Source organism: Spea bombifrons, chromosome 7 (assembly GCF_027358695.1).
Source record: "Spea bombifrons isolate aSpeBom1 chromosome 7, aSpeBom1.2.pri, whole genome shotgun sequence".
Lineage (NCBI taxonomy): Eukaryota > Metazoa > Chordata > Amphibia > Anura > Pelobatidae > Spea > Spea bombifrons.
The window spans coordinates 34,279,634-34,294,564 of record NC_071093.1 but is presented as its reverse complement, the minus strand read 5'-3'; the positions used below and the strand labels follow the sequence as shown (position 1 = coordinate 34,294,564).

At 37.8% G+C, this 14,931-nt stretch overlaps 1 protein-coding gene across 2 annotated transcripts; it reads right to left on the bottom strand.

The window, feature by feature from the left end:
• Window positions 1-201: 201 nt before the first annotated feature.
• Window positions 202-9,484, bottom strand: MYL1 (myosin light chain 1). Of its 2 annotated transcripts, none has more exons than XM_053470637.1 (7): window positions 9,218-9,484; window positions 3,863-3,890; window positions 1,737-1,880; window positions 1,137-1,310; window positions 965-1,042; window positions 841-883; window positions 202-490 (listed from the first exon to the last, which is right to left on the bottom strand). In XM_053470637.1, exons 1-6 carry the CDS (start codon window positions 9,338-9,340, stop codon window positions 855-857), a joined length of 576 nt encoding a protein of 191 aa, XP_053326612.1. In that variant the 5' UTR covers window positions 9,341-9,484; the 3' UTR covers window positions 202-490; window positions 841-854. The 2 variants fall into 2 exon arrangements, with proteins under 2 accessions (XP_053326612.1, XP_053326613.1); XM_053470638.1 differs by lacking the exons at window positions 3,863-3,890; window positions 9,218-9,484 and adding exons at window positions 4,194-4,218; window positions 4,945-5,064.
• Between the last annotated feature and the right edge of the window lie 5,447 nt (window positions 9,485-14,931).

Here is a 14,931-nt window from a genome sequence, read left to right as displayed (position 1 = left end):
TCTTAATAATTTTCAATAAAACTTTATTGTTTTGACAGTATGGAATACAGAAAGATAATAAATGACCCACTCTGCGGTCCAAGGCACCAGCAGCATATTAAGTTATTGGTGCCTCGGACAGCGAATGATGCAGTGTCCTTTGGTAAACTGACCCAAAACGCTGGGCAAATAAATAAAGAGAGAGACTTTGTAGCCACCGACTAAGCAAAAGGATGTTTTATTGTGATGTCTTGTTACAATGCTCCAATGCAAGTTACATAGATTTGCTTGGTTGGATCTCCCCCCCAGCTTTGCTGGGGTCATATGTCCTGTATGATCTTTCTTTATATAACCGCATGGTTCATGGAAGGAAATGTCAAAATCCAGATGTTTCAAAATAAAAAAAAATGTATTGTACAGTACATTTCCAGAAAAAACTGTAATAACCAGTTGCTGGTCTTTTGTATGGCTTTGATGCCTCTGGATCTTCCGAGACATCTAGTAGACATTGCTACAGAAGGGGTAAAAATGAGAGAGAAACATTAGCACAGAAGAAATTGTGTATTAAAAATCGGCAAAAATAATGTATCTCAATCAAATCAAGCACCTGAAAAGCAGATGCAAATTCAATAGATTTCTTCATGGCCTTTAGGTGTTTATCTGACCCAGGAGTGAGCCACGCAAAACACTACAATGATTCTCCAAGAACATCTGTCTCTAGCTTCAGTCATTTGATGATAATAGGTTCAAACCAGGTCTAGACTTTATTTAGTTAACTAATACTAAAATAATTATCAGTAGGTACAAAGGGATAGCTATATATTACATAAAAAAAATTATACGCATGTAAAATGTACATACCTTGGTTGGTTTGTTTAGACGGACATGATGTGCTTCACGAAGGCTGTGAAACAGAAGAAAGGTAACATTCAATACCAGAAATAATGTCTTACCGATGTTCCATGATACACGATTGAAAATTTACCTTCGTAGTTGATGCAGCCATTGGAATCTTCCTGTCCTGCCAGAAGGGCTTCTACTTCCTCCTCCCTCATCTTCTCACCTGTAAGCAGAGAAATAAATAGTATTCAGTATTATTCCAATGGACAGCATTTCAGGAACTATCACCTACCGAAGGCACAAAATACAATCCTTACCCAGTGTGGCCAGTACGTGGCGAAGCTCAGCGCCCATAACAGTGCCGTTGCCTTCCTTGTCAAAGACACGGAGACCCTCAACAAAGTCCTCATAGCTGCCCTGGTCTTTGTTGTTGGCGATGGCCTGGAGCATGGGCAGGAACTGCTCAAACTCAATCTTCTTGGCATTCATCTCTGAGGAGAGAAGAGAAAGTGGGACTTCAATATGGAAACCTAAAACCCTCCACTCGTTCTCCAAAAAGCTAGTTATGAAGTGGTGATTGGATGAAGAGGTGTCTCTCTAGTAGAGATCACACATTGCTCAATATTTCCCTAGTATTTTTACAAGTTACAATTATTCCAACCCCCTTTCTGGAAACTAATTGACAGAACATCTTGAGAAACAAAAACTAATTACATTGCCACTGCAACTATTATCATCTTCAGTATCTCCAAGTACTACTACCGGTAGTAACATCAACCTGAACTTTTTTTGGAATCTTTCACTGGTAATAATCACTCTTAACATTCTAAAAACGTATAGAAATGTCTTTCTTTATTATTTGTTTTGATTAAAAGAAAAATCAGCTTTTGCAGAATGTATCGGATAATGTTACTCACCCTCTGGAGTGGGGTTTCCCAAAACCTTCTTGACCTCAGCATTTGTGGGGTTCTGTCCAAGAGCCCTCATGATATCAGCGACCTGACCTAGGGAGATCTTGCTGTCACCAGTCCTGTCGAAGAGCAGGAAAGCTTCTTTGAAGTCTGCAGAGAGAGAGAAAAGGGACATTTAGAGACCTAGAAAGCCAAAAAGAAAGAGCATTGGTCTGCCACTAAGCAACAAATTTAAGTAGAGAACTCTTCGTGTTGAAACATGGGATTGCAGCATTCCTGGCAACTCTCAATATTGCCAATATAAGCCCTAGCTTGTAACCATATTAACCCCTTTGTAGTTGTCTATTATGAAAAAAAGAATTAAAAACCAAATTTGGTAAAAAAAAAAAAAAAAAAAAAAAAGACAGATTTACAAAGAGATTGTCATTTAAAATTTACATTTTCTAAAAAAGTTTAAAATTCTATGGAGTGAAATCAGAAAATAAATCTGAAGCCAATCCACCTGCTAGTTTTCCTACCAAAATCAATAGGCAATTCAAGTTTTAATTTAGCTGCAGGATGTTCTCGACTGCTGGGGAACTAATAGGATGACACAAAGTTATAGCTGCTATATCAAGTTGAATAAGTTACATTTGGCAACAGGTTGAAAAGGCATAACATTTGGCTACGGTTGCCATATCGGCACTTTTTCCTAGATACATCTGATTGCATTATAGGTAGTAGTAAGCAGCATGTTCCTTGGTCATAACACGGTGTACACGGTGACATTACGTCCTCCTTGCCACCAAACAATACATCGTAACTAGTAATGCCCTAAATTGAGGTGATCTGTATACTTGACAATGTATAATAGTATTTTATTGATTAGAGTTTTTGTGCTCAAATTGTGCTTTTCAGTTCTCCAATAAAACTCATTAATCGAGACAATAGGTATAAATAATTCAAAGGTTTGATGTCCACGGTACACAGATCACTCGTGGCACATTCTGCTGCTTTTCAGAGTGGATACTTGAAACATGGTTATTTTGGGTAGCAGAGAGCGGCTTCCAAATCAAGCCAGAGATGGTTTTACAAGCGCACTGTAAATGCTGCTAATGTTAGAGAGGTCAGGGCTCCTGTAACAAGACACCGTCCGACAGCCACCTCATAGATGGACAGTCCTGTAACCCGTTCTGTGCCAAACAGCCTATAATTAACATGCTTTGCATATACACCTGTCCCTTCCACAGTGTCAGCATTTGCTTTCACAACACGAAGCGTACATTCCTGCACCTGGCAGCTTTATGCTCAGATAGAACTAAAAAGTACTGTAATTCAATGTCATTTAGCTTCATTGCTTCATTCCTTAACTCTCGGAGTGAGCACCAGGTGGTAATATGGAAACACTTGAATAGAAGGTTACTATTCACAACGCAGTCAGTTAATGTTACATTTATTGGATCTACAGCATTTTGCAATGGAGTGGGATAAAGATCAGAAAGAATATGGCACTCCGATTTAACTACAACTCGTATAATGTTGAGACAGCTAAACATGATAGAGCACACCAGATTTATACCTACACGAACCATAATGTACACAATTAATGAGGTGTAATCTACCACGGGCTCCAGCATTCCATCAAAATCAATATCCATGTCTCTATGTTTAATGACACGTGTTTGTTATATAGAATTGTGACATCATTTTCTACCCAAGACTCATATTAAGGACATATTAGGTATTGTTACAGAATAGGCAAATATAATAATATATAATCTGTGCTATGGGCGGCCATTTCTATATGGTGGTGTAAAAACAGGGAACTCTGGTCCTGTTTGAAGTTTAAAGTAACTACTTGTTTTGCCCTATAATGTAAAAAAGTTATTATGTAAGATGTTTCTTAAAATATAAATGTCACTTTGCGTTTCTATGCAACTGTAAGATGACTTGACTAGATCTAGAAGGGTTCCATTTGACATGAACAGAATTGTATGGAAGGTGCGCTAGTAAGGGTTGCATGGAGCACCCACCGTTCCAGTGTTATTTTTAACAGTTTTAAATGGTTACCTTGTAGGGGGCACAGCTGAACACATATTATTATATAACAGCTTTGTTTTTTTAATAAAGTCTTGGCCTTTTTCTCAACTTACCATCCTGCTGATCTTTGCTGAACTCGATCTGTTAAAAGAAAATCAGCCACAAAACATTGCTGTTATTACCATTAAGGGCCTATTTGAGATATAGATTCACGGTTTACTGAAGCTCGAGAAGGAAATCCATGCATTTTGAAACTCGCAGGAAACCAGAATCCAAATCAGGCCAGTAATGAAGGAAATGCCTGCCTGTTAAATTCTAATGATTTTGTGCATGAAGGCGATATTTCCGATTTGTTTTGTGGGAAAACATAATTTCCCTGATAGATCGAAATCCAAGCGGCTTTGAAAGGCATTGCTTCACTTCCAGCAGAACCAGTTCACTTACCGGCAACCTCGTCAGCTGAGAAAGACTGCAAGAAAAACAGAGAAAAAGCCCAAACTAGTATGGTTGCAAATGCATTGACAGAATGTAATAAAAGCTTTATATTATATGTCTTGTATCATGAATACTAATTACTAGAAAACAACAAACTGATAATTCATCACTAGCTGGATGAAATATATACTTCATCATTTTTAACTAGATGCATAAGTTAAATGGCTTCACTGCAGACAATTCTGTTATTTACCCATAACCCTCTGGGGCAGCAGGATAATATATTATTAGAACCTCATTGCTTTAGTTCAAGGAAAAGTGAACAATATACTCATCACTCTTTTTCTAGACTGGTTCAATTCTAAAAGGTCTAAGAGGCTGTTAAAATTCCACCAACCATTTTCCAATTAAAAACTTGGTCTCAAAGAACTCATGGGTAACCAATATCATGCAAGTTTCTACATTAATCAGTAAAATATTTACTGAGTGCTTAACTGGCGGATTTAAAAAAAAAAAAAAAAAGCCCAGTTAATATATATTATAGCTGTTTTAGTTAATTTCATTTCTAAATCGGTATACTTTAATTTCCATATTTTTTTTATCGTATCACTATCTGTAAATATGATCTACAATTCTCTACCCCTCGTACTTGCTATGTCAAAAATAAAATTATTGCTATTAGGGTAGTTGGCTATTGGCAGTATAAAAGAAGCTACAGGATAAGTGGTCGCAGAATAGTAAAATGTGCTATGGCACCCACCATGTTGAGCCTGGGTTTGGGAGATGAGCTTGGAGAGGAGAAGTTGTCCTGTTGATGTCTGGAGCTTGTGGTCCTTTTGCTCTGGCCTGCTCCTCTTATTTATCTGAGGGCAGTGACTTGACTGCCCAGATCAGATGTCAGGGGGAGGTAATCCCACCCCCTGTAGAGTTTTTGGCTTTCTTAGGGCAAAGAGAAAGAAGAGATCTCTTTTCAGAGCCACCAGTTTGGCGACCTATTTTTAGTAGGTTATGAGTTTGAAAGGCTTTAATGAGTTTAAAGGTTGTCAGCAGTTTTTCTACATGAAGAGGAGATTCTGGATGTGCCTAATTTGGGCCTGTCTTTTAGGGGAACTGTCTTCTATCTGTCTAGCTCACTCACAATGGAGAATAAAATTCTAAAAATATACCAGCGCTTCCCTGTATACCCTTAGTATTTAAAAACACAATATACTGTAATTATATTTGCCTTAATATTAAGGTGTTTTTTCATGGTTTTGTTTAACACAGTTGTCTACAACAAACGGTGAGACTTGTACAGATCCCTGGAGCTCTCAGGTCTGTTTAGTGGGACAGAAGTTCCCATTATTTTTAGTCAGTCTTTTCCATTTCCATTTTTTAATAACATCTCTGACTTCATTTTCTTATACTACTATATGCAAGTTCCTCTACCATGTGTTAACATTTTAACCACCAGGGTACAGCTGACACCTATCTCACATTTTCCTGTTACATTCTATATGGGATTTCTTGTAGGCTACATAATCCAGTAACTAATGCGATAATGTCTCTGTACTCTATGGTCTAGTTTGCAGAGACCTCTTCTTTGGTACATTTGTACTGGCACCTAATTTAATACTTTGCATCTCACCAATATATATATATATATATATATATATATATATATATATATATAATATTTAAGTTATATATATATATATATATATATATATATTAATCAATACTACATTTTCTAATAAATAGGAAAATAATTATCCACTGGCAGATAAGAAAACAATAAAAAAGCCCACAATATTTTCCTAGTATGGACTTTACTGGGTACTAGATACAGACCAGCAGACATATTTGTCACATAAATGCGAGGGTGTCTTGTGCCACCTAGAGGCCATGTTGTGTAGTGACAAAAATATGACACTATTTATTACATATTACATTGTCTAATTATTGGGAAGTGTGAGATTGCTGAGCAGTCAATGTATTTTAAACTTCAATGACTTATAGCTAAGTTTCAACCTGGTAGGTTCTGGAGCTTAAATGAAGTACAATTCCCAGCATGATGGGAATCACAATTGACAATGCTGGAATTCCAGAGGCCATGAATAAAGATACCTTTCTTTACAACCTTTAAACCTGCGTCCTTTCATCTCCTATTCCAACGTGTCTGAATGCAATCTGTGATATGTTTGACATGCTTTAAAGGGTCTAAAGTCACCGCTTTGCAAATGAGATAATCTCACTGTGAATGTAACAAATGTAATTCACTCTACCAGGATCTGTCAATGCATTCACTCCATTACATTAATAGTTTAGATACCTTTTCTTGTTCCATATCTTGCAGGGCTTGTTCAGCTAATAATAGCCTGGTAAATAAACTGGTCAACAAAATAGACATGGCATGCTTATATGCAAGGTTAGATAATAGAAATATGCAAAACATGCTTTCATACTTAGTAAAAACCAAGGTGTGTTATTCTAACACAATCACACTTTTGATTCAAGCATCTTTGGCAAATATTTTTGTGTGTTATATTATAACTGATGGTTATCTCATAGACCATATTGTTAGAAAAATGTTTGGAATAATATGTATGTGTGTTAAATAAAACCCATTTGTAGAAATAATCAAGTATTTCTGGAGTTGTTTCGCACCCATTTAGCAAACAAGGGATTAAATCTTGACAAAACTTGTTTGCCATTGAGGACAATCATCTTTCAAGTGCCAGGCATAGTGTCACATACACAGTAAGCCTTTAGCAAGCCTTTTTTATCTCTTGGAATCTGGCCCTGGGGGCTGAGAACAGTTTCAAGAAACACAATATGAACATTATTCTCATTCTGCTACATGGCTTGACAATATTCACACAACTGACACTTCTGCCAATCCAAACAGAGTCACTGAAAGGTTTTAAATGAGATCCCCCCTCTTGTCACTGTAAGGGCTATATGTCATGTAGTAGCTGTTAAAGGTTCCAAAATGGTCCATATTCTACAGTGAAATAAAGCACATTTTCTTAGGTTATGTGATACGATGAAAGCCCTGCCATGGGTCACAGCAAACAGCACCTGACCCCAAATAGTTACTCTGGAATTTATAGTGTAGATGTATTGTAGGGTTTCAGGGTCTTAATTTGGAATCTTGCTTGAGACCAGAGTGATCTTAATAAACCTGCTCTATATTAATGGGTCAGAATATAATTTTTTCAGTCTGGGTCAGAACAAAGTCTCAGGAGAATTTAACTAAAAAGCTATTTAAGGCACTTATTGAAGGCAAGGTAATATATATAGAGACATAGTTGATTACTGTGTAATTTTCCCCAGATGGTGTCAGCATACTTTGATGTACTGGCTTTCTGACTATTACGGTAATAACTATAACGTCTATATAATGTAATCTAACAGTTTCTTTAATAATAATAATCCTTCTCTTAATCCTGTGGTTAATTACATAAATGCTGTGACTCTCTGTAATTGATAAGTTTTCTGAATATATAATAGCAAATACTTATTAAGGGCAGTTATTCTGAGACCTGTATGTGCACTAGCATTGCAGAATGCGGCCAGAAGGTGGCGATATTCATTACTAGCAACAGTTAAATGTTTGCATTGTTGTTAGTATGTTTTTACTATACTCTTTGGTATTTTGAGTCATCATCATTTAACTTATTAAACAATTATCTTAAGCTTATATCATCCTTGTAAAAAATTATGTGGTTTTGTAGAGAAACAGAAATTAACCCTTTTTCAGTCTTACTCTGGTTGAAGTGAAGCCTTCAAGTGACAAAGGGGATTTCCAATGCATTTAACAATTAACAGGATACATACAAATGTATGTAAAATTGGTAAATATTAATAAAAGAAGGGTGATTATTAGTTATTTATCAAATTTGATCCCATACACTTGAGTATATATCTCGCTTTTTTTTAAACTAAATCTATACACGATAGTAGTAGGGAGTGACAATGTGGTGGGTGTCCTGTGTGTAAACATTAATCACTAACATTCCTAACGACCTCACGCACAACATCTATCAAGAATGAAACATGCTTGCATATTGTATCTTTCACATCTAGATACATGTAATTGTAACATAAGAAAAACAATATATTCTCAGATTAGTGTTTCACACCCAAGCTAGTAATTAAAAGCCTGCTCCTTACAGCTTCCAAAAAATTAAATGCTATGTGTGGCAATTTGTGGCATGCAAGACTATTGCTGGGACACAAAATTAGATTATGTTCAATATTCTATTATCATCCTAAGAAGCCCAACCCCCTTCATATTCTATATTAGGGAATCCACTCACAGATGCTGTATGGTCCCCATTTAAAGACCAATCAGACAGCCACGGGGCGTGGTCATCATTGGGATAGTTTGTGCCACTAACTTGCCACCTGTCAAGGGTCCACATTTGCTAACTGATCCTCTTACTGCACTGAAAGGAGCAAGTTTCTAGTAAAACACTGCACATCCTAGGCTGCGTTAGTTTACAGCAATAAGTTACAACAGAGATGAGAGGTGTAGTCACTGGAAATCACAAGGAAATTCAATTTAAAATACAACTTTGTTTTAGATTGGGTATATTTTAGTGATATCATGTATCAGATTAAAAAGGTAAAATTACAAAATCCAGAAAATTATCCAGAAAAAAAGTTACAGAAGGATGAGTTGGTCGTGCACAGGAACCTTCAACTATAGTGCTTAGCACTGGAATATTGATAGGTTCATACTTGGTCAGATGTTGAATAATGTGTTAAGAAAGTAATGCAAAATATTTTAGATCCCTGAAATAAACAATTGCAATCTCAATCCCAATTTCTGGTCAAAATGAAAGCCAGATTTTAGAACCACAAAGCTCCTCAATTACAGACTATTGTCTTCAAATCTGGAATGAGAGATGGAGGTGATCTTCACCACCAATTTTAAGGTAAAATAGATGGGCAAATTGGGGTCCCCTATATATATATATATATATAGTGATATCTCTCTGGTTTTCCAGTGACCATACACAGTCCATCCCATTGCAGCCCCCCATTACCTTGACGCTGGACAGATCAAATGCTGGTTCTTTGGGTTTTACTGGTTCTGGGGCAGGGGCAGGGGCAGGTGCAGCGGCGGGTGCCGGGGCAGCAGGTTTCTTCACTTCCTTCTTGGGTGCCATTGTTCTGATTTAGTTTTACAAGGGATGAAGTAAAAAAGAAGGATCCAAAAGAAACAAGCCTTTGTCACTGAGTGTTGAGGAAGGAGTTGAGATCTAGATGATCCTCAGCCCAGAGCTTGGAAGTGTGGAACCCGGTGAGTTTTTCACTATAAGGGCATATTTATATTTCGCTTCCTACCTAACACAATCTCCACGCAGGCTGCTGGATTGGACAGTTCCCCAGGCAAGGAGGATGTCATAAGGAGACTAAGACTATAAATGGAATATAAGGGGGTAAGAGCTACATCAAGCCACGGGACCTTGTATTTTTTTTACCCTCCTAGGATTTTTGGGATAAGTGTAAAGGACAAACACATACGGTGAAGGAGCATCAGGAGCTCATGTTGACATCTAGTTACAGGTGGGGACGGTATGATCGCTTTTTCATGTTGGAATTTTGGGATCTTCCATAGCCATAAATTATAGATACCTCAAGCAACCCCCCCTCCTCCCCACCACACACACACCATCACCACCCTCCTCCCATCACTACTACATTCCAAGAACACTTAATGGGTATGATTTCAAACAAGAATTTTTGGGTTACAATAAGCAAGATTTTTAATAATGTCCTCAAGCCCTCCCCAAATCCCCCATTTCAGTCTCTTTTAACCCCCCCTCCCCCCAATTCTTTTTTTTTCATTAGCAGAAAAGTGTTGATCAAGCAGAGGGTTTAAAAATAAAAGCAGTCGTATATGGCAAGTCGTCCTTGTCACCTCCTCCTGTTTCATAGAGAATGTACTGTACGCACAAGCCCCATCCTATCCGACGCCGGCCTCTCTATATTAATTACATGTGGAAGAGGAGATAACGACTTTCTGGGCACTGCCTGACACTCACAATGAGAGTTCCTGACCTACAAGCTGAGGCAAATATTCTGCAAGAGCTCATGTAGCTTAGATCCTAAAGTGAAAAATAGAGATACATAGATAATGGTGTCGCTAGATCAATAGATCGATAGATCGATAATGATGATGGTAGATCAATAGATATGTCTATATATATATATATATATATATATATATATATATCTATATATATATAAATATATAATGGTGTTGATAGATCAATAAATAAATAATTGCTTATAGATAATGTATTTAGTTTTATATTTGCTAGCTGTGCTATCTACCATCACTATCTATCTACCATCACTATTATCTATCTATCTATCTATCTATCTATCTATCTATCTATCTATCTATCTGTCTGTCTGTCTGTCTGTCTATCCTATTTATATATGTCTCTGTGTCTAGAAATCACTTTACGTTACATATGCATTTTTACATTTTATGTGTCTATTTGTGTTGTTAGTCTGTTTGTATTAGCTGTATTATTTGAGCTAGGATGTTACCATGTAGCAATGTAATTATGTTATGAAAGTAAGTCAGTTAAAGTACATCTGTAAGTGCAGGTGAGTGAAGGTTCCTATCTGATTGCCTATTGAGTCTGGAAACCTTTCTGTTCCTGGGGTGTCTGTGTGTACAGAGTTTTGTGCCAAACCCATTCTGCCTGATCATCTCTCTCTGTCAATGAAAGGAGAGGTTCTCAAGGATCCCCCAGTTCCTTCCTCCAGGATGAAGCATTTTTCTTGTGACTTTGGGGCAAAATCTGACTCTTAAATAGGGAGGCAGCGTCCAGCTGTTTCCCACTAATATGTCCACAGTATTCACAGTCATAATTCATGTCCTTGTAAATCCGTGCAGGGAGAGGTTTTATATTTAGAAAACACCTTTGGCATCTTTGTGCCAACATCTTGCTTCTAAACCTCATAAACTTCTTCACTTGAAACCATGGGTCAGTACAGCAGGCAGTAAGGGGTTAACAGCAACAATCTGGAGCACATGTTGGGCTGGAGGGATAGACTGCATTAAAGCAAAGCAAGGTATGTTATATATAGATTGCTGACAACCAGAGGAAAATAAATGAGATTTTAACAAACTACTAAGTACTCATTAATTTATGAGAATGTTGGAAATATTCCAAGAGTTTTTTCCATTTTTTTTATTTATCAAAAATACAATTGTTAATATGGAAATAAGAAAGAATACGTTATATGTATGCTCCAGTTTTTGCACTGAAGGTATTCTTATGTCTCTGTTACATATCAAATGTGTTTCTTATTTGCAATATTGACAATAATGAAAATTAATGAAATCACAGTTACCATTTATTTTGCAGTATCTCCTGTATTATATCCATTCACCCCTAAATCATACCAATTTAAATACCATTAAACATTAAGCGAATACAATACATTTATTTTCTCTTTTAAATGGAATATGCTGTATAAATTAGCAATAACAATATCACTTTTAATAGTACATTTACATATATCAATGTAATCTATGTGCAGTTATTGTAGATGAGCAAGGACTACGTCATTATCTACAACTTGGCATACAGATATCCACATGGGAAACATTATGTACTATTATTCTATAGTGTAAGCTAAAATATGCAATTATAAAAAAACTAAAAAAAAATCACATATTCAGATCAAATCTATACATATTTGATCTATTTTGGTAATGGCACTAAAACCCCAGAACCATTTTACCAACATTCAACCAAGGAGTGAGTGTGCATGGCTCTGCAATACTGAATCTTAGTTCTAGAGTAACATCCCAGTTGTAGCCCCTTCCCTTCACAAGGTTTTTTTTTAAGGTAACAGTATCTACTCAAGTGGGAAGAGTGCAGGAAAGGACAAGCCCCTTCCTTGAAAAATAAATGTTGTGTAACCTCTACTTAGCCTTCAAGGCCACCCTGCCCAACAAGAAATGGGCATCTCTTTTAATAATAGCAATTAGATTATTTACACCAGCTGAGCCAGAGGAGGCTAATTCTGGTGTTTTTTTGCCTGCAAATTTTGATTGTTTATAAATTATTTACACCAGCTGAGCCAGAGAAGGCTGTTTTTTGCCCACAATTTTTTGATTGAAGAAATGTTTTTTAATCAGATTAAAGTACATTATCAATACAACATACATTGTCAAAATGTATCAATATTACTCCCATGCGTTACTGAGTACTGTGACACATGGCATAGCAATTCACGCACAGTGCAATCCTCAATAATACAGAAAACCCCTGTTACAATAATTCAAGGCTGCAACTTCTAGTCATGGCGCATGGTTGGTGTCTCACAAAAACACCTGTGTGTACCAGTGCCATGATGACCCCAAGCCATGGTGTTATAAAAATGTCTCCAAACATCGATCAGCCATGGGTTAGGTCATTTTTAAGTGACGGATAACATAAGAAAAAGGTACATTGAGGGTTCCAAAGAGCTTTTTATTGCTCATATCAACCCAGCAGTGTAGTGGAAAATGTCATATGCTGAGCGTCATGGTGGTCCAAACTACGGGCTCCAAAAACCACTCAGCGTTAAAGGCGGAGAACCAAACTTTCCCTCTCTCACAGGTACTCATATGATCTTACCCAAGAGAACGATATACAACTGTTTTTTCTTAAAAGCCTGAGGTGTTTTTCCATAGAAATGGTGATACCAGATCTCCAATCTTCTTCTTCTGGGGCCACATTCGCCTCACATACCTCACACCCAAAACAACACTAGTAGCAAGCCCCCTAATCTGGGTGCTCAATAAGGAAAACTCTGACTTTCCTTCATCTTCAGCCTTAAGGCCAGATGATTAATCTTTTTTTTGCTGTTACAGGTATAGCCATCAGATATTTTTTCTTCACTGAAGCCCCAAGTACTGCTACTTGTTGGTAAGTAACAGGACAGGTGCTCCAAGTGATAGGGCCACAGGGCTGGACTGGGAATGAAAAGCAGCCCTGGAAATATTTGGACAACAGCCTCATACATTTTTATTGCGTGGTCAAGCTCACCTGCCCACACCCCGCACCAGAGTCATAACTAGAAACCACCCCAACGTCACAAGCACCATGTCCCACAGTACCACCTCTGCCCCCCAACATGTCTGTGCTATCATTTGCCCCAAGCTGCTTGTCAGTGCCCTCAAGCAGCTAGTCTGTTCCATCTTTGTCCTCAAATAGTTTATCTGTTTCTTTAAACAGCCTCCCTGTGCCATCTCTGCTCCTAAACAGCCTGCTTGCCTGTGCCATCTCTGCCCCTTAACAACCTGCCTGTGCCATCTCTGCCCCTAAACAGCCTGACTGTACCACCTCTGCCCCCTAAATGGCCTGCCTGTGCCACCCAACAGCTTGTCTATGTTCCCTCAAACATGTCTGTGCTATCCTTTGTTCCAAGTAGCTTGTCAGTGACTCCAAGCAGCATGTCTGTGCCATCTTTGTCCTCAAACAGCTTGGTTGTGTCATCTCTGCCTGTTAAACAGCCTGCATGTGCCACACCTGCCCCCTAAACAACCTGCCTGTTCCATCTTTGCCCCTAAACACCCTGCTTGTGTCACCTGTGCCCCTAAACAGCCAGCCTGTGCCACATCTTCCACCTAAACAACATGCCTGTGTCATATCTGTCCCCTAAACAGCCTGCTTGTGTCATTTCTGCCCTCAAACACTTATACATTCATTCATTCACCCATTTACTCACTCACTCTTTCACGGTTTCCCAGTAGGCCAGTATGGCCATGTAGTGCCATAGTGAAAACTAGGTTCCAATATCCTCTTTAGGGGCTGAACTCTCTTCAGGCAGATATGCAAACTTCATTCTTTCCTCCCAGGTCCAAGCCAATGGAGGACCAGATCTTCTAGGGCCTGCTGCAAATAGAGTACCCTGTGATGTCTTCAAGAAACGGTGCAACCAAAAGGCACAAATATGTTTTAAAAAATATTGTGCTGTGTTCTTTTTTAAAAATCATGTAGGCATTTGAGCTCTGTTACTTTAGCTCAGTGGAGTAGATAAACACCCTGACACCTTGACACAATGGTAAATAATGGCTTATTGTTAATCGCCCATCCAGAAATGTTAATGTCTATGTAGGAATGGACTTCATAAGTATTGCCATCGGCTCAGAGGTTTATTGAAACAAAATTAGATCAAACCCGGTTAATTGCTTTAATGTGGATGAGACCATCCCTGGATATTATTTGCAGAAGAGATGTAGGTGTGTTCTATAACATAATACAATGTGACACTTCTATGCATGAACAGAGGAGACAGGGAATTCTTTCTTCTGATAACCTCAGCTGGAATATGTAGATGGGAATGACCTTTCATGCCACGTATGCCATTTTGAGATGGGTACAGGCTTGCTTTCTTCTCCAGCTCTTAAGTAGCACACACATCATTACCAATTCTTGCCAAGACTGAAAAGTAGGAAATACATAAAAAAATACCCATATTGTGAGAACTGTTATATATTTAAAGCACGTCTGTCCCATATTATATTCTACAGTTCAGTACATTAAATAAGCCTCTGGAACAGGCTTAAATATGCTAGTTTTGCTAAAAGCTATGATGATCACAATCCCCTTTTAAGTTTTTTAAAACATGAGATGCTCAATGAGATGAGTCCAAATACATCCCACTCTGTGAGAATTCCAATGTAAAAGCAGATTTTATCAGCAGTGGGGATTGAGACCCAATGCTCTGCTAAACCTACAAAGGA